General features: G+C 31.5%; 2 protein-coding genes and 1 pseudogene across 3 annotated transcripts; 2 read left to right on the top strand and 1 right to left on the bottom strand.

Moving 5' to 3' along the window:
* The first annotated feature begins 891 nt into the window (after positions 1 to 891).
* LOC137818853 (uncharacterized) lies at positions 892 to 5,491 on the top strand. 2 transcript variants are annotated; one of them, XM_068622479.2, is made up of 7 exons: positions 892 to 1,459; positions 1,580 to 1,729; positions 3,208 to 3,306; positions 3,400 to 3,444; positions 3,745 to 4,111; positions 4,248 to 4,437; positions 4,687 to 5,491. In XM_068622479.2, the coding sequence occupies exons 1-7, from the start codon at positions 892 to 894 to the stop codon at positions 5,323 to 5,325; spliced, it is 2,058 nt and encodes a 685-aa protein (XP_068478580.2). In that variant the 3' UTR covers positions 5,326 to 5,491. The 2 variants fall into 2 exon arrangements, with proteins under 2 accessions (XP_068478580.2, XP_090152478.1); XM_090296352.1 differs by lacking the exon at positions 3,208 to 3,306 and having other exon boundaries at positions 914 to 1,459.
* Positions 5,492 to 8,116: 2,625 nt separating this feature from the next.
* On the top strand, positions 8,117 to 18,770 carry LOC137812834 (uncharacterized; annotated as a pseudogene).
* Positions 18,771 to 20,736: 1,966 nt separating this feature from the next.
* On the bottom strand, positions 20,737 to 21,391 carry LOC137812842 (small ribosomal subunit protein eS17y). The gene has a single exon (XM_068615072.2). The coding sequence runs from the start codon at positions 21,291 to 21,293 to the stop codon at positions 20,886 to 20,888; it is 408 nt and encodes a 135-aa protein (XP_068471173.2). The 5' UTR covers positions 21,294 to 21,391; the 3' UTR covers positions 20,737 to 20,885.
* Positions 21,392 to 23,529: the final 2,138 nt, after the last annotated feature.

The following is a 23,529-nucleotide window of genomic DNA, read 5'->3' on the forward strand; positions in this document are numbered from 1 at the left end:
TTTTGGGGTTTTTGACCATGATGAGGTTATTTTTTTTTTGTTTTTTACTAAAATGGGATCCGTTTAAAAAAAATTACAAATTTAGACAAGTCGTGCCAATTCGACAGGACTTCATATGCACAAATCGTCCCAATTAGACACGAATCTGTCATGTCATACTGAAGTCGTGCCAACTTGACACGACTTCTGCCTTGTCATAATTTTCTTCAATAAAAATTTTCTTCATTTTTTAATTAATCAAATAATCAAGTTATTACATTATCGTCAAACAAGATCCATACACAATTATCCAAATTTTTGTTCCTTAAAACTAACACTCTTAGAAAATTATGTATCAAATTAATTTTTAACATTACATAATTTACTACCCAATATATAAACAATAAAAAAAATTATGACATGGCAGAAGTCGTGCCAAGTTGTCACGACTTCAGACGATTTGTGCATATGAAGTCGTGTCGAATTGGCACGACTTACCTAAATTTGTAATTTTTTTTAAACGTACCCCATTTTGGTAAAAAGCAAAAAAAAAATAACTCCATGATGATAAAAAAAAATCCGCAATTTTGATATTTAGTCAATCGCTTTCTATTGTTTAAATTATTTATTTCTATTGAGTCAATCGCTTTCTATCGCTTTCTATAAGAAGGCACACTTTAATTGTATAATATTTATATTTGAAAAATACATTACATTAGGGAATTAATTATTTTAATAAAAAAATTATGTAAAAATAAGACAGACTATAATTGTATCATATAAGTATTTAAAAATATATTACATTAAAGAACTAATTCTTTTAGTTAGGTATCTTCTGATTTTTAGTATGTAAAAGTCTTATTTGTCAGATTATACATGTATGTCTATATATAGTGAGAACTTACATAAAGAATGGATGAAAAGCAGAAGAAGGAGGGAGGAGAGTTGGAGAGAATGGGAGAAACGAAACTGTTTTGTGAGGAAATGAAAGAAGCTCAAAAAGCAGCCATGCAAAAACAATGGGAAGAGTTCAAGAAAATAATGATGGAAAAGCCAGAGAACATCCTGAAGCAGTTTGATCTGTTTGGGAACACTGCGATCCATGTTGCAACTCGCTCCCACACTCAACTCCTCTCAGAGTTCATAGAAATGGTGCCTGCAGAAGAAAGGTGGAACGCTTTGTGTAAGAAGAATGTTGAGGGAAACACTGTGTTGCACGAGATTGTGTTTTCCAAACATGCGCAGGAAATGGCTGAGGTGGTGTTCAGATTTGAAGAGCAGTTGCTGACACCGGAAAAGGAGCCATTGCTAGAGCTCAGAAACAACGAACGAGAAAGCCCTTTGTTCGTCGCTGCCATGCATGGAAAGCTGAAGATTCTCAAGTATATGGCTAACCGTGTTCAGAATCTTGGAGAACATTTTCGTCTATCTCATGACAAATATAATGCTCTTCATGCGAGTGTCCTTGGCCAACATTTTCGTATGTCTTTCATTTCTCTCTGCTTACGTGTCTGCGAGTGTCAGGAGTAAATTTCAGATACTTTTTTATAGTTGATTCAAAGTGTTTGATTGTGGAATATGAGTAACTTTTTTGGTGCAGATGTTGCAATTTGGCTGGAAAGAATGGATGAAAAACTTTCTCTGGAAAAGGATGGGAAGGACTTAACATGTCTTCAACTACTTTCCAAAATGCCACAGGTTTTCCGAAGCTGTATTCACATGGGACCCTTGAAGAACACCATTTATCACTGTACTCTCCCCATCTCTCTTTTTTTTTTAACCTTTATAATAATTGATGCCAAGATTCTCTAATAATTAACATATTGTATAGTTTGTTTATCTACACTAGAGAGCATGACAAACCATTTTGACAGTCTTGTTTAATACTAGATCGTCTAGTGTCAAGTCTGTTAACAAACTGTCTAGACCATCTTTTCTGTTAGTTAGTTTTCTTTTATTTTTTGTATGTGTATATTTATTGCTTGTCTGACTTTGGTATTGTAGAAAATATATAACTCCTTTGTTAGTTCACCTCTTTTTTCTCTCTCTCTCTCCCTCACTCTCTCCTTTTTTTCTTAAGTTGTCTAATCGGTCCTTGAGCGAATGTATTTGAAGAGCTTTGTTATGCATTCTCTTGCTTTCTTGGTTCACTCTTGAACTTTCTTTTATCTTGAGTGCAAAACTCAGTCCATAGTTGTTTCTATCTACATCCAAACTTAAGCTTATTCCAATTGTGTCTTCCATTTAAGCTGGAGACATTTTTGCTAAACCCCTTTGCCCTCCTATATTCAAAAGTTTATTTTCCAATCTAGCAAGGATAAACATATATTCCAAACTTGAGGGCTGATAAAATCACTATAGACAGTCTTCTGTTAGAACGTCTAGCTTGTTTATGTAGACTGACTAACAATAGATCTAGTTTGTTTGTTTACATTAGACCATCTAACATGTTGACAGACTGTCTAGATTATCTTTTTTGTTACTTAGTTTTCTTTTTTATTAGTTAGTTTTGTTTTTTGCTTTTGTTGCATATATTCCTTGCTTGCATGACTTTTGCATTATGGAAAATATGAGTTTTTTATTTGCTCACCTTTCTCTTTCTCGTTACATTTATTTGTTGCTATCATGAATAATTTCACGAGTTTCATCCAATCCATTCTTAAGAAAATATACCGTATACCATATTATAAGTATTAAGATTGACACTAAAACTATATTAACTATATTGATTATGATACAATTGTATTATTTTGTTTATGAGTCTCAAAATAGTGATATTGTCTTGTGTGAATGAGCTTGAATTTGTTATGAGGTGTTTTTTTATTAAATAACAATAACTATTACGGTGTGTTAAAGCACTTCCTTAAAGGAAAAAAAAAACAAAGAGACACCCCTCCTATTTTCAATAAAGTCATTTTTTAACAATAAAATTTGTATAAATATATAAAGAAAGTAGCCAACAAGAATATTTTTTCTTCTTTAAGTCCTATAGGAGGTGATCACATTTATTGGAACATTGATTGCTACGATGGTCCTTCGTTAGACTCTTTTTATCCTACAATGTAGGTGTCACACACTAATAACAATTTAATACACATATTTGTAATTTATTACTATACCTAATAAATAAATTTTGCTCTTTTTCTTAGAATTTTTGCAATATTTATCATAACTCTTTCATCATTGATACATATAGTTAATGTTAGTTGGTTATGATTGGGGTTTTAGTGCTTCCTGATGAATATGATAATGATGAACACTCCCAGTTGTTTAAAAAGAAGGATAAAGAAAATGGTAAAGAGGATGAGCCTACACTCTTTAAATCAGGTGTTCATGTAAATTTAATTTCATTTTTCTAAAATATTGTGAGTGACATGTGTTTATAAATATATAACATTAGAAGAAATTTACAAATTTCAGCCATTTCAGAGATCAACTACAGGTTCTGGAAACGCTTGGCCAAAGGTATTTCTTACAAGCTTTTTCTGTATTCAATTATCTAAAATTAATCATTATTACATTATTTTTTCCCACAAAGTATTTACTTTAAACAACAATACTAATTCTAGTTAAAAAATCTTCTTAAATTTTAATACAAGTTAAAAATTTATAAAAAATTATTAACATAATTAAGGTGAAATTTACTCCACTTATATAATTTATATAATATAAAATATTGTTATATTTAATTGACGTGACATAATATTATTTATATTCCACCAATTATTTCTTTATGATAATGGTTATGTTTGATCTTGATTTCAGAGTTTGAAGAAATTGACCAAATGTGGAAGGAAAAGAAAAAACATAAGTTGGTTGAACATCTAGCGAGCACTTTAGTAACAAATGACTTATCATGGCAAGTATCAAAAAATAAGTATAATAGGACAATATTGATTACAATGCCACATGATCCTATAAATGTCGTAAAAAGGAAAAGAGTAAGTGTACGAAAAAGGGAAGAGAGGCGTAAGAAAACTGAAGAACGTCCAGAAAGTCCAGAACGTCCAGAACGCACTGCACTCTTCTTAGCAACTAAAAATGGAATTGTAGAAATTGTTAATAAATTTCTTCAAGTGCATCCTGCAGCTATATATCATGTTACTGAGAAACAGCACAACATATTGACCATGTAAGAGTAGATCAAAGTTCTCTCTATTAGTAGAAAACTTACATATATACCACTATAAAAAAATTATTAAATAAAAAAATAATTTTCTTTTAATAGCATCATACTAATTTTGATTAGTGTGTCAATTTATGCACAGGGTTGTTAAGTATCGACAGAGAAAAATTCTTAAACTAATAGAAAGAACAGGTACAATTGAATCATTGGTTGCTCAAATCACAGATAAAAGAAGAACTGTGTTGCATGAAGTTGCAAGAATGCATTACTACAAAGCAGAGCACTTAGCTGGAGTGGCATTCCATCTACAAGATGAGTTGCGTTGGTATGATGTAAGTACTTAATTAAACCTTTACAACTTACTATATACGCATTTCAACACTATTTTCTACATAAAATTTATTCACTTAAACTCAATCATAATGGGTTAGGTTTTTATTATTAATAAATATTTTCTAAATTTATATCTAATGAGTTATAAAAAAAAAGATTTTGCTACCAACTTTAAATCTAAATAATTGATAACTAAATTATATATACATGCAATTGACTTAAAAAATAACTATTCTCTGTGCGTTCAGAGGGTGAGAAGATTCACACCTAAACATTACAACATGCACTGTGACATAGATGGACACACACCAGAAGATATGTTAGAAATTGAGCATGATGGAATGCTTAAGGAGGCAAAAAAATGGTTAAAGGAAACAGCTCAATCATGCTCCACTGTTGCTATTTTGGTTGCTACAGTTGTATTTGCTGCTGCATACACCATTCCAGGGGGAACTGAAAATGGTACTCCTGTATTCATTCATTCAAGTGTGTTTCTATTTTTTACCATCATGGATGTTGTGGCTCTTGCTACCTCACTTGCTTCAGTCGTCATCTTCCTTTCCATTCTCACTTCCCCATGTGACTTATGGGATTTTCACAAGTCTCTCCCTCGAAAACTGAATTTGGGATTTGTTTTGTTGTTCTTTTCATTGTTGACAACAATGTTTGCTTTCAGTGCAACCATGTTGCTCACTATTCGATCGGAATGGAAGAAATGGACATTGATATACAGTGCAACTTTCTTTCCTGCCACTATATTTGCAATCGTTCAATTTCCTGTTTATGTCATGGCTCGAAGTATCACCAAGAATCTATGGAAGCAACTTAAGAAGCTCTTTCCAACAAGATTGATTCAACACTGCATGAGTCATATTGGATGTTATTAGTATTGAATGCACCATTTTAACTTTTGTGTGGACTTTGATTATACATTTTGGACTAAAAATAGTTGGTCATGTATGATCTTTAATGCATTCTTTGGATTTGAATATGGATTTAGTGAAATGATGAATTTGAGGGAAAAGAGAGTAAAAAATAAAGTTGTTTGGATAATAGGAGAGAGTTGAAAGTGAAAGAAAATAAAGAAAAAATTTATGAAAGTTTGTGATGTAAATTATAAATTTATTTTTTAATTGTTAAAATTGTAAGATTATAAATTTTCTCTTGTGGTTAAAATTAATTCTAAATAAAATATGATGTACATGAAACTTTTGTTTGATTAAAATATTATTTCTACTACGGTTTATGAACTTGAAAAAAAATAGTAATATCGTGCAAGCATACAAAATTGTTGAAAGTGGATTTTGATAAAATTAAGTAAAATAGGAATAGAAATAATTGTAAAATTAAATTAATATTATCATAAATTTAATATTATTATTTTTAATTTTATTATTATTAGTTTATTATTATTATTATTATTATTTTATAATCTCATTATTTTTATTATTATAATGATTATTAATGATTTGATTATTATTTTTATATTTTATTATTATCTTATAAATTTATTTTTATTATTATTATTTTAAAATTTTATTATTATTATTTATAAAATTTATTTTAATTATTATTGCTTAAAATTTTTATCCAAAATCAACTATATCCTTAGTATACTTTTTAACACTAATTTTAATTTAAAATATAAAGCATTAAATACATTTATATGAAGAAGAAAAAGAAGAAAAGTCAACACTTTGCACCACCACCTTGTACTATCATGGAGAAGAGGAATCACTATCTTATACCGTCATCTTGTACAATCACAAAAGTCAACACTTGTATCCACGTTGAAGTCGCCACTTGCAACACAACAACAAATAATGCAAAAACTCATGCAAATCAAGCATGTAGCGAAAATCAACACACATAATCAATTATTAACCAACATAATTGATTAACTTTCAAAAAAAAAATCCATAATTTATTATCTCTAGTTCCTTAATCAATTATTACTAAAAAAACTCATAACCGATTATATCTGCCTCTCCTTTATAAAACTTAGATAAAACAAGGCTAATTTCATATTTTTCACATGGATGATGTGGCTTTCTACTTCTTTATGAGGTGGTGAGTGAGGGTCTCATATATTAACTTTCATACTTTCCCTTACCTTCCTTTCATCTCAAAGTAGTTGATCCAAACACAATGTGTCTCCATAATAAATACTATATTTTTAAAAAAAATGGTCTAAATTTAATTAATTATTGTCGCAACCGGATTTTGACGAGACGACAAAAATGTTTTTTTCAAAAATATAGAGAAGTTTCCACAGTAATTTATTATGGAAAATTGTGGAAAAACTTTTAAAAAATAACGGTCTTCGAAACCCAAATTGAGTTTGAGAGTCGATTAAGTATAGGAAAGGTATCAACATCCTACAACATTTATCTTAAGACGATTATCTTTAATTAAAAGTGCAAAATTAATGTAATTTGAAATATTTATCTTTTCCCAAAAATAAAATAAACATGTATATGAAAACTATTTTTGGTTATTTTTTTAAGCAAGAAAATATTGATGAAATTATATATTTATTCAAACAAGTATTAGACTCGTTACTACATATTTTCTTTCACAGTGAAAAATCAAGATTACATAATTGTTTTTGTAAAAAATATTTTGCTATGAAAATGTTGTATTTGTTCAGTTTTTAAAATTTTAATATTTTTAAATAGTTTAATGATATTTTATGTTTTTTATTGTAATTCACGCCAATTAGAGTATAAAATACTTCAAGTGATTATATCTGACACATTTACAAATCATACAATAAACAAAGATACTATAAATTATACATCGATATTGTAAATCTATTACCGGACAAAATCATTATTAGACTTAATTAGACTTAATTATAGGAATATAATCACTATTAATGGGTCTATAATTAGTCTTAATTATAGATGCTATGTTAGAAAAAGAATCTGTACGGTTCTAATGCTATGGTTATATATATGTATCATTGCTATAGATGAAGGACAGATTGAATAAAACAGAAAAAATATTCTTTTCATGGTATCAGAGCACAAAACTCTATACCCGACAAACACAAAGCAAAGGCAACGGTGCACAACCATGGCAGATGCACCAGAAAAGAATAATGCCAACAAAGCAGAACACGAAGGAGGAGGTGCTAAGAAGACCTACTCGCCATATGATCTCAACGCGAGTGACAATCCCGGAAACATAATCACGCAAGTCCAATTGCGCGGAGAAAATTACGACGAATGGGCAAGAGCAGTAAAGATCTCGCTTCGTGCCCGGAGAAAATGGGGCTTCATTGATGGAACACATATCCAACCAGAGGATGAGGCACCCGACCTTGAAGATTGGTGGACCGTGCAGTCCATGATTGTCTCTTGGATTCTAAACACCATTGAACCAAGCTTACGATCCACAGTAGCATATGCTGAGACTGCACATAACTTGTGGGAAGACATTAAAGAAAGATTCTCGGTCGTGAATGGACCTAGAATTCAACAACTAAGGTCGAACTTGTCAAGATGCAAGCAGGAGGGAATGGTGGTGGCAACTTACTTTGGAAAATTGAAGGTCCTTTGGGATGAGCTTGCTAACAGTGACAAAATTCCATCTTGTACGTGTGGTGGATGCAAGTGTGGGATTGGTGCTCAGTTGGAAAAACGAAGGGAGGAGGAGAAGGTTCATCAACTCCTTATGGGGTTGGATGACACAAGCTACGGGACAGTAAGATCAAACATTCTGGCCTCAGATCCATTGTCGTCTCTGAACCGCGTATATGCTATGTTGGTACAAGAAGAAAGAGTGAGAATGATGGCCAAATCAACGGAAGAAAGGGGGTTGGTCGTGGGTCTCACGATGCAGGCCAACTACAAAGAAAAAGGGCGTGGAGATATGGTAGAAAAATTAATGACGTGCAGTCATTGCGGTAAAAATGGTCACGACATGAAGGGATGCTTCCAATTGATCGGATATCCCGAATGGTGGGGTGACAGACCAAAAAGTGAAGGCAAATGGAACGACAGGGGACGCCAAGGGATGCGAAACAAAGGTAACCCGACACGTGCAAATGTGGCACACGCTAGTGGAAGCAGCAGTCAAGCCAACAATGACGACAAGAAACTTGAGATGGCAGGTCTGACCAATGAACAATGGAAGGTACTGGTTGATATGATCAGCAAACAAAAATCAAATGAATCAGAGAAAATGACTGGTAAGAGCATTTGGGATTTGTGGATTATTGACAGTGGGGCATCAAACCATATGACCGGGTCACTGGAAAATTTGAGTGAAAAGGAAACTATACAAGGGTGCCCCGTAGGGTTACCCGATGGTGAACGTGTTCTAGCTTGCGAACAGGGAACAGTGACTCTTGAAGAAGGACTTGAATTGAAAAATGTCCTTTATGTTCCCAAATTAAAATGCAATTTACTTTCAGTACCTCAATTGACGGATGAAGAAAATTGTGTTGTAACATTCACTGATAAATTGTGTATTATACAGGACCGCACTTCGAGGACGCTGATTGGAGCAGGTGAACGGAAAGATGGGCTTTATTGGTATCGTGGGGTACGGAAGACTCAAGCATGTCATGTCAAGATGGAAAATCAACTAGCACTTTGGCACCAAAGATTAGGACATCCGTCATTTAAGATTGTGCAAATGCTTCCTGATATAAGTGGGAAATGTACTCGTGATGAGTTGAATAAAATTTGTGAAGTTTGTGAAAAATCGAAACAAACGAGAGATAAGTTTTTCTTAAGTGCGCATCAAGCTTTGAATATTTTTGATTTAATTCATTGTGACTTATGAGGTCCTTATAAAACTCCTTCATCCTGTGGTGCTTCATATTTTTTTGACAATTGTGGATGATTGTTCACGGGCAGTTTGGATCTATTTGTTAAAAGAAAAAACAGAGGTATCAGTGACTTTGAAAAAAAATTTCACACTCGTTGAGAGGCAATACAACAGATGTGTTAAAATGGTTCGCTCTGACAATGGAACTGAATTCATGTGTCTAAAACAATATTTCATTCAACAAGGTATCCTTCACCAAACTTCCTGTGTCGGGACCCCGCAACAATCGGCATATTCTGAATGTTGCTCGGTCATTACGGTTTCAAGGCAATCTTCCCATTAAATTTTGGGGGGAATGCGTTTTGACTGCAGGCTACTTAATCAATCTCACACCATCCTCCATTCTAAAAGGAAAAACCCCTTATGATGTGATCCATGGATGTGTACCCAGTTACGCGCACTTACGAGTATTTGGTTCATTATGTTATGCTCATAATCAAAATAGACAGCGGGATAAATTTGATAGTCGTAGCCGAAAATGTGTGTTTGTCGGGTATCCATATGGCCAAAAAGGATGGAAATTATTTGATTTGGAAACAGAAACTTTCTTTGTCTCTCGTGATGTACATTTTTTCGAAAATAAATTTCCATATTTTGAAGCCAAAAAGATGGACACTGCACCACCATTGCAAAACCCAATTATTGCCAACTCTTTAGAAACTGGAACGGACCCACATTTTCTTCATGAAGTTGCCTCCTCAAACCTAGATGAATGCATCGTCAACCAACCCATTGCATCTCCCATCCCAGCCAAGGAGGATGCTACCCTCACAGATGACTTCGACCACACTATCAACGACTCCGATCCGTGTATAGAAGCCTCGACGCTACCCGCGGATCCACCGCCGCGTCCGACGGAGACGGCGCCGTCGGTTTCTTCACCACCGCTGACGGCCGCGGTTCCCCTTGGGCGAGGGCATCGCGCGAAGCTGCCTTCCGTACGGTTACGCGATTTTGTCGCAGCCACCACGATACCGTCAAGCCCCTCTGTTCCGTCACCTCCTTCAACAGAATCCTCAGGTGTTTCGTATCCTATACATGATTTTGTGAATTGTGATTCCTTTTCTAAACATCATCAAAGTTTTCTTGCCTCTTTACACACCGAGCAGGAACCCCTGTTCTTTTCTCAAGCGGTCTGAGAACCCCGGTGGCGTGATGCTATGGCACAGGAGATTCATGCTCTCGAACTCAATGACACCTGGAAACTCACCGCTCTCCCTCCTGGAAAGAAGGCACTTGGGTGTAAATGGATCTACAAAATCAAATACAACTCGGATGGAACAATTGAAAGATTCAAGGCTCGATTGGTAATTCTTGGCAATCATCAAGTGGAGGGTTTGGATTACAACGAGACATTTTCTCCTGTCGTAAAGACGGTAACCATTCGCACAACTCTAGCAGTAGCAGCCGCAAAAGATTGGGAGCTTCATCAGATGGACGTTCACAATGCGTTTCTCCATGGTGATCTTGATGATGAGGTTTATATGAAACTCCCTCCTGGCTTCCAAGAATCTCAACCAGGGGCAGTGTGCAAGCTTCAAAAGTCTCTATATGGCCTCCGACAGGCCCCCAGGTGTTGGTTTGCTAAACTATCTTCTTCTCTCACTCGTTACGGCTTCCAACAATCCCCGAAGGATCATTCCCTGTTTACTCTCAATAATAATGACATACAGTTGGTTGTGCTAGTCTACGTTGATGATCTTGTGATTGCAGGGAATAATGGTACTGCCATCCAATGTTTTAAAGGCTACTTAAATCAATGCTTTCATATGAAAGATTTAGGCCGCCTCAAGTACTTCCTGGGGTTGAAGTTGCTCGCTCCCCCAACGGAATCTTCCTTTGTCAGAGGAAATATGCCTTAGATATCATTACTGAAGTCGAATTGTTGGGTGCGAAGCCCGCCACTACATGTGAAGAAAATCACAAATTGAGCTCCGCTACTGGTTCTTTTCTTTCTGACCCGGCTACCTATCGTAGACTTGTTGGGAGGTTAATTTATCTGTGTTTCACTCGACCTGACCTTGCCTACAGTGTCCAAGCTTTATCTCAATTTATGCAAAATCCACGCTCCGAGCATTGGCAAGCTGCTCTTCGTGTTGTTCGATATTTAAAGGGGCATCCTGGACAAGGAATACTCCTACCTCGAGAGAACAACTTACAACTCTTTGGGTGGTGTGATTCTGATTGGGCAAGTTGTCCACTGACACGGAAATCTCTCACCGGATGGTTTATTCAACTCGGCACTTCCCCAATCTCTTGGAAAACCCAGAAACAACAAACGGTTTCTGCCTCCTCTGTTGAGGCTGAATATCGATTAATGGCTAAGACCACCCGAGAATTAAAGTGGATTAAAGACATTCTCGCTTCTCTACATGTTCCTCATCCTGACCCAATTCGTCTTTATTGTGATAGTCAAGCAGCACTTCACATTGCTAAAAACCCGGTCTTCCACGAACGCACCAAACACATTGAAGTTGACTGCCACCTTGTTCGAGATGAAATCATTCACAAGCGCCTTCTTCCATCCTATGTGCCCACACATACACAACTAGCTGACCTTTTCACCAAAGCTCTCGGTGCTAAAATGTTTGGAACCATCTTGGTCAAGTTGGGCATTCAAGACTTACATGCTCCAACTTGAGGGGATATTACCGGACAAAATCATTATTAGACTTAATTATAGGAATATAATCACTATTAATGGGTCTATAATTAGTCTTAATTACAGATGTTATGTTAGAAAAAAGAGTCTGTACGGTTCTAATGCTATGGTTATATATATGTATCATTGCTATAGACGAAGGACAGATTGAATAAAACAGAAAATATTCTTTTCAAAATCATTACGTGCATTTTAATTTGTGTAAGATTTATTATACTATAAATAAATATTTTAAAAAAACTAAATATTATATATAACATGACGCAATTTATCACACATATATTTTGAATAATTTATTGTTTCTAATTTATTCATTAAAATATTTTTTTTAAAATAATAAAATATAGAATATAACATAACATGTATAACCATATATATATATATATATATATAATTTATTTAAATGTATAGAAATAATTTAGAAGTAAAAAAGATAAACTCTATATTAAAGTATAGATACATATTTTAATTGCTACGCATTATATATAAGATGAGATGTGATCATAGATATATACCTTAACAACCCTTGAAATTATAAGAATACTGTAAACTACATAATTACCTTAAGAGAGAGTCAAATTTAATTATAAGAAAACCATATTATTAAAATAAATGGTATGTGAAAACCATACTATTAAAATATATACAGGATTGCAAAGCCAATAGGCGAGGGTTAAGAATGAAGTCAAAAAATATTTTGAGAATAAATTTAGTGCTACCTTTCAAACAATAAACGAATTTACTGTTTTTCTGTGGAGAAAATTAAACATGCTATATGGATTTAATTTTGGTTTCATTAAGAATTAATGGAAAACCCAATGTAACATGATTTTCAAATTTGAAACAATATGAAACTTCTAAAGGGATATATTTTTACATAGGATATTGAATTATCTAATAACAAAATATTTATATAATGTGAAGGATAAATATTTTTATATAGTGCTTTCATTAGTGCAGAAAGACGAAACAAGTGCGGCTATTTTATATTTATAAGGACGGCTATATAGCCGCACTTGATCAGCACGCATTCTTAAATCGAAGATTTACGAATGCGGCTCATAAATACGATTTATAAATGCGGCTATGGTAAATAGTCGCATTCTTATTTATTTTATTTTATTTTTAAATAAAACCTTAAGGCAGCAATAGCGGTGGCAGCAGCAACAATGGAGCAAATACAACATAGCAAAAACTCAACAGTAGGCAATGAAGCAGTGGTGACCTTCGTCAATACAAGAAAGGTGGAACGCTTTGTGCAAGAAGAATGTTGAGGGAAACACTGTCTTGCACGAACTTGTGTTTCCAAAATATGGCACACTTGCTGCATCTACTTGTGAAATTTAGTGGATCATCTACCTTCTAGAAGACCTTCATGTTCCTTTTTCCATGCCAACTCTTCTTTATTGTGACAACCAATCACTTATACATATTTCTTCAAATCAAGTTTTCCATGAGGGAATGAAGCATATAGAAATAGGTTGTCACATTATCTATGAGAAAATCAACACTAGATTACTTAAGCTTCTTCTAATTATGTCTTCTATTTAAGCTGTAGACATTTTTGCTAAACCCTTTTGCCCTCCTATATTCAAAAGTTTGTTTTCCAAGCTAGCAAGTACAAGCATATATTCCAAGCTTGAGGGGAGCTGACAAAATCAATATAGACGATCTTCTGTTAAAACGTCTAGTTTGTTTGTGTAGACTATCTAATAGTAGATTGTCTTGTTTGTTTGTTTACACTAGACTGTCTAGTCTATTTACCAGTTGTCTAAATCGTCTTATTTAACACTAAGCCATCTAGTTTGTTTGTTTACACTAGATCATCTAGTTTGTTTGTTTACACTAGACCATCTAGCATGTTGATAGACTATTTAGATTATCATGTTTGTTACTTAGTTTTCTTTTCTATTAGTTAGTTTTTTTTTTCTTTTGTTGTATATATTCCTTGCTTGCATGACTTTTGCATTATGGAAAATATATGAGTTCTTTGTTTGTTCGCATCTTGTTTCCCTCTCTTTCTCTTTCTCTTTACATTTCTTTTTTGCTATCATGAATAATTCCATGAGTTCATCCAACCAATTCTTAAGAAAATGTATTGTATACCATATTATAAGTATTAAGATTAACACTAAAATTATATTGATTATGATACAATCGTATTCTTTTATGCATGAGTCTCAAAATAGTGATATTGTCTTGTGTCAATGAGCTTGAACTTGTTTTGAGGTGTTTTTCTTATTGAATAACAACAACTATTATGATGTGTTAAAGCACTTTCTTCATGAAAAAAAGTAAGGACACACCCATCTTATTTTCAATAAAGTATTTTTTTAGCAATAAAATTTGTATAAATATATAAAGTATTTACATATATACATATAAAAATTCAAATTATTTGTGGTGGAACTAAAATTGATAGTAGTGACATCAACCTATCATGTTCCACCACTCTATTACCCCAACATAAAATCAATTATACATAAACATCTACATTATATTTTTCTCCTATTGTCTTTGTATAATATGCTCTTGTTTATACCACAAAAATCTTTGAGTTAGTTGTAGACCTCTTTTAGAGGGTTATGCACTCTAACATCATAAGAGTCTACTTTTTTTTGTACTGAGTCATACTTTTCCAGTAACCCAACCTAACTACAAAAAGTGTAGCATTTCTATAGGCTTGCCTCCCTATCATGAGAATGTTTAGATTTAATTTTCCATAGTCATGCCTCCTAAAGAATGTTCAGATTTATACCTGTTATCGAATGCCTAAATATAGACTTAGTACTTTCAAGGCATTTCAAATGTATTTCAAGACTCTAATAAATTTAATTATCTAAGGATTTGATGTGTATGAATGGACAAAATCACTAGTTCGAGTAGGAAAACTCCATTTGAAAATTTATTTGTAATCCAAATTCAAGCCTTAACTTGTGCTAAAGTAAGCACCTCCTTGGATGTTATTCATATGCGTACGAATAGTCCATATTATGGTAACCTACACATATCTCCATACAATTGGTGTTTTGCAACTTCTGTTTGAATCCTTTTTTTCTCCATTCCCAAGATCCATCTTTCCAGTTGCCTACCTCCCCTAATTTAATCTCCTTAGTAGGAGAATTAGTGTACAACCTAAGGAACCTTTTTAGCATCAAGTCATTTATCTTCCCAAAACAAAGTCTTATTTCCTCTTCAGTATTATTATCAAACAAGTTTCTTTTTTGTCGATTTCCACTTACTTTTCTTATATTCCTCCGCCACAAGGATTCACTATTGTTATCATTTTTTGTTGTTTAGGCATCTCCAAGAACCATACTTTGATTCCAAAATATCTTTCCACAAGCCATATGTTTCTCTTCCTAATCTTCACTTCCCTTTTTCCAATAAAGCTATGTTGAAATTTTCTAAATTTCTAACTCCTAATTCACCTTTTTCTTTAAATTTGCATATTTCATCCACTAAACCCATGCAATCTTCATACATCCATGTCCCCAACCCCATAAATATTTCCTTTGAATCCATAGGTTTGATGGCATCTTAAAGAGGGAAAGATAGAGTAATGGTAGAGTAATTATAATTGATTTTACCATTTTGATTATGCTTAAGATAAATATTTTCATTTCCATTTAGCCAGTTTCTTTCTAATTTTTTGCATCATACTATGCAGGAATTGACTTTTCCTTTGATTTCTCCCTACCAGCAAACCTAAATATGTAAACAATATTGTCATTATACTACAATTTAGAATCATCTAGAAGCTTACTACTGTGTTAAGCTCGGTGCCTATTCCCATTAACTTAGTCTTAGAAAACTTGACCTTAAACTCTAATGCTAGTTCAAAGAAATGGAGAATGCTCTTTAGTACAAAAATATGTCATCAGTGTGTCATCAGTGAACTACCACATGTTCACTTCCACTTCTTTCTTTCCAATCTTTATCCTTTCTAACAATATTTTACTTATTACCTGCCTAACTAGTCTTGTTAATCCTTCCACTACAATAAAAAAATAGGAAGGGAGTTAATGGATTCCCTTTTCTCAACCCTTTAATTGGTGTGTTGGGTTCCTATTAATTAAGACATAAGTTCATAAAGATTCTAAATAACAATTTTTCCAATTAATCCATTTTGAAAAAAGAAACCTAATTGTTTTATTATATAATAAAGAAATTCCTAATTAACTGAATCTAATTTTTTTCAAAAGCTACTTTCACAATAACCTAACTTTTCTTTTTCATTCTTATTTCATCCACCACTTCGTTAGCAACTACTATACACGATACTATGTAATAGTCCTACTACACTTAGTTATTTACCCATAAAGAAAGTAACCAAGAAGAATATTTGTTCTTCTTAAGTCTTATAGAAGGTGATCACATTTATTGGAGTGTTATGATGGTCCTTCGTTAGACTCTTTATAAATTTATTGCATACTTGGCCATGGAGTAAGTTTTGCTCTTTTTCTTAGAAATGATGCAATATTTATCATAACTCTTTCACCATTGATACATATAATTAATGTTAGTTGGTTATGATTTGGGTTTCAGTGCTTCCTGATGGATATGATAATGATGAACAACCTTCGTTGTTTAAACAAAAGAATGATGAAGAAAATGGTAAAGAGGATCATGAACCTACACTTTGCAAATCAGGTATTCATGTAAATTTAATTCCGATTTTCTAAATTAATTGTGAGTGACATGTGTTTATAAATATATAACATTAGATGAAATTTACAAATTTCAGCCATTTCAAAAATCAACTACATGTTTTGAAAATGCTTGGCCAAAGATATTTCTTACAAAGCTTTCTCTATATTCCATTCTCAATATGTTATGCTTACTCTCTAATCCAGATGGCATAGAATCATTTATATTACATCAATTATTTTTTTATGATAATGTTTTTGTTTGATCTTGATTTCAAAGTTTGAAGGAATTGAGCAAATATGGAAGAAAAAGAAGAAACATAAGTTGGTTGAACATCTAGCGAGCACTTTAGTAACATATGACTTATCATGGCAAGTATCAAAAAATGAGTCTAATTGGACAAGATTGATTACAATGCCACGTAATCCTTTAATTGTGGCTAAAAGGAGAAGCGTAAGTTTACAAAAAAGAAAAGAGAGGCGTAAGAACAATGTAAAACGTGCAGAACGCACTGCACTCTTCTTAGCAACTAAAACTGAAATTGTAGAAATTGTTAATAAATTTCTTCAAGTGCATCCTGCAACTATATATATATATATATATATATATATATATATATATATATATATATATATATATATATATATATATATATATATATATATATATATATATATATATATATCATGTTACTGAGAGTAAGCAGAACATACTGATCATGTAAGAATATATCAAAGTTTTGTCTCAGTAGAAACTGTCTTTTAGTAGAAAAATAAGATCATTACAAGAGAATTATTAAATAAAAAATAATGAGTATCTAAAATAATTTTTATTATTAATAAAATTTATAAACTTAGTTTATAAATTTTATTAATAATAAAAATTATTTTAGATATCAATAATTTTTTAATTTCTAATTTAGTCAATATAGCAACTAATTATTTTTTGTTTATAAAATTGTTTTTTATTTAATAATTTTCTTGTAGTGTATAAAAATAGTAGTTTGGTTTTATAATCATTTTCTTTTAATAGTGTCATACTAATTTTGTTTATGTAATTTATGCACAGGGTTGTTAAGTATCGACAAAAGAAAATTCTTAAACTAATAGAAAGAATAGGTATAATTGAATCATTGGTTGCTCAAATTACAGCTAAAGGAAGAACTGTGTTGCATGAAGTTGCAAGAATGGATTACTACAAAGGAGAACACTTAGCTGGAGTGGCATTCCATCTACAAAATGAGTTGTGTTGGTATGATGTAAGTACTTAATTAAACCTTTACAACTTACTAGGAAAATTCGTAGATAGAAACTAATTTTAGAGACAAAAAGTAATTAGTTGTTATATTAACTAGATTAGATACTATGTTAGAGACTAAAAAATTATTAATTTTTAAATTAGTTTCTATTATTGATAAATAGTTTCTAAATTGATATCTAATTAGTTACCAAAGTTTTTGTTACCAATTTAGGATCTAAATAATTGGTAGCTAAATTATATATACATGCAATGTGACTTAGAAAATAACTATTGTGTGTGTGTTCAGAGTGTGAGAAGATTCACACCTAAACATTACAGCATGCACTGTGACATAGATGGATACACACCAGAAGATATGTTAGAAATTGAGCATGATAAAATGCTTAAAGAGGCACAAATATGGTTAAAGGAAACAACTCAATCATGCTCCACTGTTGCTATTTTGGTTGCTACAGTTGTATTTGTTGCTGCATACACCATTCCAGGGGGGATTGTAAATGGTACTACTGTATTCCTTCATTCAAGTGTGTTTCTCTTTTTCACCATTATGGATGTTGTGGCTCTTGCTACCTCGCTTGCTTCAGTCGTCATCTTCCTTTCCATCCTCACTTCCCCATGCGAGTTATGGGATTTTCACAAGGCTCTCCCTCATAAATTGAATTTGGGATTTACTTTGTTGTTCTTTTCATTGATGACAACAATGCTTGCATTCATTGCAACCATGTTGCTCACCATTCGATGTGAATTGAAGAATTGGACTTCAACATTGATATACATTGTTGCTTTCTTTCCTGCAGTATATATGCAATCATTCAATTTCCTCTTTATGTCGTGACTCGAAGTATCACCAGGTATCTATGGAAGCAACTTAAGAAGCTCTTTCCAATAAGATTGATTCAACATTGTTTGAGTCATAGTTGATGTTATTAGTATTGAATGCACAAGAACACATTGGAAGACCTTTTAACTTTTGTGTGGACTTCGATTATACATTTTGGACTAAAAATAGTTGGTCATGTATGATCAATGCTTTATTTGGATTTGAAGATAGATTTGAGAGAAATGATGAATTTCAAGAAAAAGAGAGTGAAAAATAAATTTGTTTGGATTAAGGGAGAGAGTGAAAAATGAAAGAAAATGAATAAAAATTTTATGAAAGTTTGAGATGTAAATAATAAATTTATTTTTTTAATTATTAAAATTGTAAGATTATAAAAAAAATTCTTAATTTTAAATAAAATATTATGTATATGGAAATCTCATGTGATTACAACATTATTTTTATTAAGATCCTTAAACTCACTTGAAAACAATGTTAACATTATGGATACACACAAAATTGCAAAATTGTTGAAAGTGAATTTTGATAAAATTAAATCAAATTGGCACTACAAGAAGAAATGAGGCATCTATGTTGTGAATTAGAAGTGATTATAATTTTTTTTTAAGATCTCTGATTAAAGTTATTCAACTTAAAATTGGATGGTATGAAATATGAATTATGTGAATTTAGATCGAGACATAAATGAAAATACCATATTAGATTGTTAAGACTATTAATTTGTTTAGAAGAATATATTGTTTAGAAGAATATATCCTGCTTCTGATATAATGAAATTTTGAAGTTATGTAGTGATATAATGAAATTATATGTAGTTTGAAATATAACTAATTTAACATGATTATTATGCAAATAACTTTATGTATTCATAAAGTAGTATAACAAATAGAGATATCTAAGTCAAATGCACAAGTCCTTTATTTTATGAAAATGTTTATTTTATTTTAAATATTTTATTTTAATCATAAATATTTAAAATTTCTAAAATAAACATATATTTTTAAATATTGTATGAAATATATGCAAATATTTACTTTAAATTTTCATGTAAATATTAATAGTTTTTAGATGACATTTCAAATATTCTTACTTCTCTAACGTAGTATTAAATGTCTTGAAAACCTCCTTTTAATTTTTTTTTCAACATCTAAAAAATTACTATTATCAACAAAAGTTAATAAATTAATAAGGCTTTATTTTAAATCATTTACACCAACAAAGATAACATTTATTATATTTAAGCCACTATATTTATAAAAACATAATTCGAAAATTACAGTTACATTTTCTATCATCAATATTTTAATTTTTTTAACAAACTAAAAATCACAAATTTAATTCAAAATAACATTTTAAAACCATGTTTTACTTGCCCTAAAAAAAATTATTTTCCTCCTCTCAAACCAATATAAATTTATTCTCTCCATTTTTATAAATTATTTCAATTTACTTTTCTCTAATATCAATTTCTTTCTTTTTTTTATTATTTTTCATCTTTTTATTTTTCTTTCCTCCCCTTTTAGAAAAACCAAAGCCCCCTGAAATTCATCTCCACACAAACCAAGGCTCCGAGAATCGAATTCCCGAGATGAATATTAAAATGAATTCATTCAAAGAAATAAAATTAGCTTGGTCTATTTGGGATTTTTTTTTATAAAGGTAATGATTTGGAAAAAAAAATTACGTAAAAATGTACCAAACTAAATGAATAATCCTAACATTCATTCCATCAAGCAAACCCTAACACAAGTTCATTCAACGACAAGTTGGGGGTACTGAAAAAGGGTTCATGAAATTAGGTTTGATCCACAGAGTCAAATTTCCCTTAAACTGAGAAAATTATTCACATTTCCAACGAATTTAAGAGAAACTTGTTGATTAATTACTAGAGTGAGCAGATAAAGTGTTTCATGGCCATAATTATCGAAACCAAAATCAAATTATCGAAAGCAACTAGGGTTAGGGTTTACCCCCATTCCCCGCAAATTGCAGGGGAATCACCACAAAGCAGCTTCCATTAATGAAAATTAACGGCAAAATTGGGAATAACAGAAGTATATAATTTGATATAATCAAAATCTAGAAATGGTTCCGATTTAAAGCAGCGACAGCAGCAACATGATAAAGGTAAAGAGCATGAATGAAAAGCAAAAGTGAAAGTGAAATTGGGAGGTTTTGTGATGACAGATGATGGATCAGTACCTCCTGGTGAAGGGGAAGTTTTGTTGGACAGGGACAGGGTCAACCTGGGTGATGCCGCTGATTTCGTTGAGTCCGAGGGAGTGAAGCATATCCATGGTTTCCTTGTCCACCTCGATGTGCTCGGTGTTGATGGCGGAGATTTCGGGAACGAAGTCCATGCGTCGCTCCCTCTCCTCCTCCTGGAGCTTGAGCGAGATGCCGCGAACAGAACCCTTCTGGATCCGTTTCATGAGATGTGTGGAGAAACCTGCAATCTTGTTCCGCAGCCTCTTCGAGGGGACGATCGCCACTTCTTCTAGAAGCTTCTTGTTCGTGTGAAAATCCAGCGTCATCCTTGAGTAGTAACGCTCGATCACTTGGCGTGAAGATTTCTTCACCGTCTTCGTCCTCACGCGCCCCATGCTTCTTCTTCTTCTTCTTTCTTCTTCTTCTTTCTTCTTCTTCTTCCTCTCTGCGGCTTCTCTTCTCTTCTCTCGCAGTGTTACTTCAAATTTAGGTTTACATATTTTATCCTAAACTTGGGCTTTTTTACTTTGGGCTTCAACTTTTCAAAAATTATATACATTACTTTCTTTCTTCCTGTACCCCTTTTATATTCTTATGTCACTCTCATAATTTAAAAATATATAGGTTTTTTTTTCCTATTTGTTTTTTGGATTAAACTTTTTGAATAATACAATTGATGGTTAGAAGGTTAATAAATCTAAATTTGTTATAAAATAAGGGTATATTTTCGTTATAAAATTTGGAATAGTAGATTTGGAATTATTTTTTCATTTAGATAACTTAAATAAATATTTTTTTTACTTTTGTAACTTGGATCATGCATACATAGTTAACTCAAGTAAAAATAGTTAAATCAATTTGACAGGTGAATGTAAATAATAATATTGAATCGTTTAAATCATTTTAACGCAAATATTATATGTAATAAATAGAAATTAAAAATAAGAAATTATACAAATCATAATTAGAAGTAAGAAATGAGCATTATATTAGAAAGAATAATTGAAAAAGAAAAGAAACTCAGAATGATGAACTCCAAATATTTACACTAGAATTTTTTTTTTATCAGATAATCTATAATAAAATGAGAATGTGACAATAAAGGATTAATTGCAAATAGAAATAGTTAATTTTAATAATAATGTATGATACTTGTTTTGTATATGAGTTCATTTGAAATATAATGTTTTATTTATGTAACATGACATTAACACTATTAAAATACAAACAAAAAATTAAAAACTGCTTCACAAAAAAAACTGTGACTATGAAAATGGTTCGATTTGATATTTTTAAACTAATTGGGGTCACACTATTAAATTGCAAATTCTAGTAGTTTTTCTTTACGAATAGTGGTGATTAAAAGTTGTAACAATTGTTATCATTTTGAAAATATAAAATCACATTAGCAAAACACAAATTTAAAAATAGATGGAAAATAATACGAATTCCCAGTACGTTTATTCTTGCTTTAAAAAATAATTTTCAAATACTCATACAGAAAAAAAATATATACATCTTTTTTTATTGGTTTTTATATAAAATTCTTAAAAAGGGATAAAAAAAAGAACAATTATTAACTTATGATTATCTTTTACATTATTATTGAAAAGTGTATTATATTATTCCTTTTAGCAAAGATTAATTTTAAATATATTTTCGGTAGTGTTAATTAATATTGAGTTATAAACATAATTTATTTATACTTAAAAGTTTTAATTATAATTTTTTTTTGGATTAAAATTATGAATAAATTCATTCTCTTAAATAGGATTCTTCTTCTAATTTAGTTTACTTGTATCTTAACTAATTTTACTGGTAATATTGTATTTGTAATCATAGTGGACGGTCTAGTGGTTAAATAGGGTAAATGGTCAAGTAACTGAAGAAAGCACATCAGTAACATCACGTGTAATTAAGATGAAGGTGTAAAAAGAGTATGGTGTGAATATCTTAAACTAGACAGTTAGAAGGAAGTTTTTACTACACCAATGCATGAGTTTGATAGGAGCGCCTACTGATGTGACTGAGCCTTTGATAAATCAAGTTCAAGTGGCTTTTCTGAATTACAATGCAAAAAATTGAGTAAAAAAATATTTAATAAAATCTACAATATCTCATAAACAGATTGAGAAACATATCAGTTGACAAAATAAGAAGAAACAAAATTGCAACAAAACTAGAAACAAAATATAAAAATTATAGAGAGTTGGAAACTAAGAATTCATCAATAATATTTGAACCACGATCAAATTCCGAAATCCATGGAGCAAAGAAACTTATAAATACATATAAGCTTCAAGGATAAATCACAAATCGTACTAATTCCCACTATGGGATAAGTTCATAAAATAGAGTCTTAGTTTTTTCTTTATTTTCTTATTGTCTTTTTTGTAATTCTTTCATTTTTTTTCCGTATGGAAGGTTAAACTCTATTAGTGTAATTCTCTTATAATTTCACTATTAATTTTGAGGTTATTGTTCAATAAAATTTTGTTTTAAATATTTTTTACCAAATTATACTAGACGATATGATCTTTTTGAATTTTGGTTTCTGTTAAGGAATTGTGTTTTCATGCTTGTTGAGTATTTGGTTCTTTTCTTTAATTGGAGTTCTTACTTAGTTCACTT

This window comes from Phaseolus vulgaris, chromosome 10 (genome assembly GCF_051622355.1).
Source record: "Phaseolus vulgaris cultivar YP4 chromosome 10, ASM5162235v1, whole genome shotgun sequence".
NCBI classification, from domain to species: Eukaryota; Viridiplantae; Streptophyta; class Magnoliopsida; order Fabales; family Fabaceae; genus Phaseolus; species Phaseolus vulgaris.

Bases quoted from the DNA above. Each gene is read 5' to 3' on its own strand.
- LOC137818853 (XM_068622479.2), top strand. From the start codon at position 892: ATGGATGAAAAGCAGAAGAAGGAGGGAGGAGAGTTGGAGAGAATGGGA. The intron at 1,730-3,207 runs GTACTCTCCCCA...TTGGGGTTTTAG, and splicing joins GAAGAACACCATTTATCACT to TGCTTCCTGATGAATATGAT. The intron at 4,438-4,686 runs GTAAGTACTTAA...CTGTGCGTTCAG, and splicing joins ATGAGTTGCGTTGGTATGAT to AGGGTGAGAAGATTCACACC.
- LOC137812842 (XM_068615072.2), bottom strand. From the start codon at position 21,293: ATGGGGCGCGTGAGGACGAAGACGGTGAAGAAATCTTCACGCCAAGTG.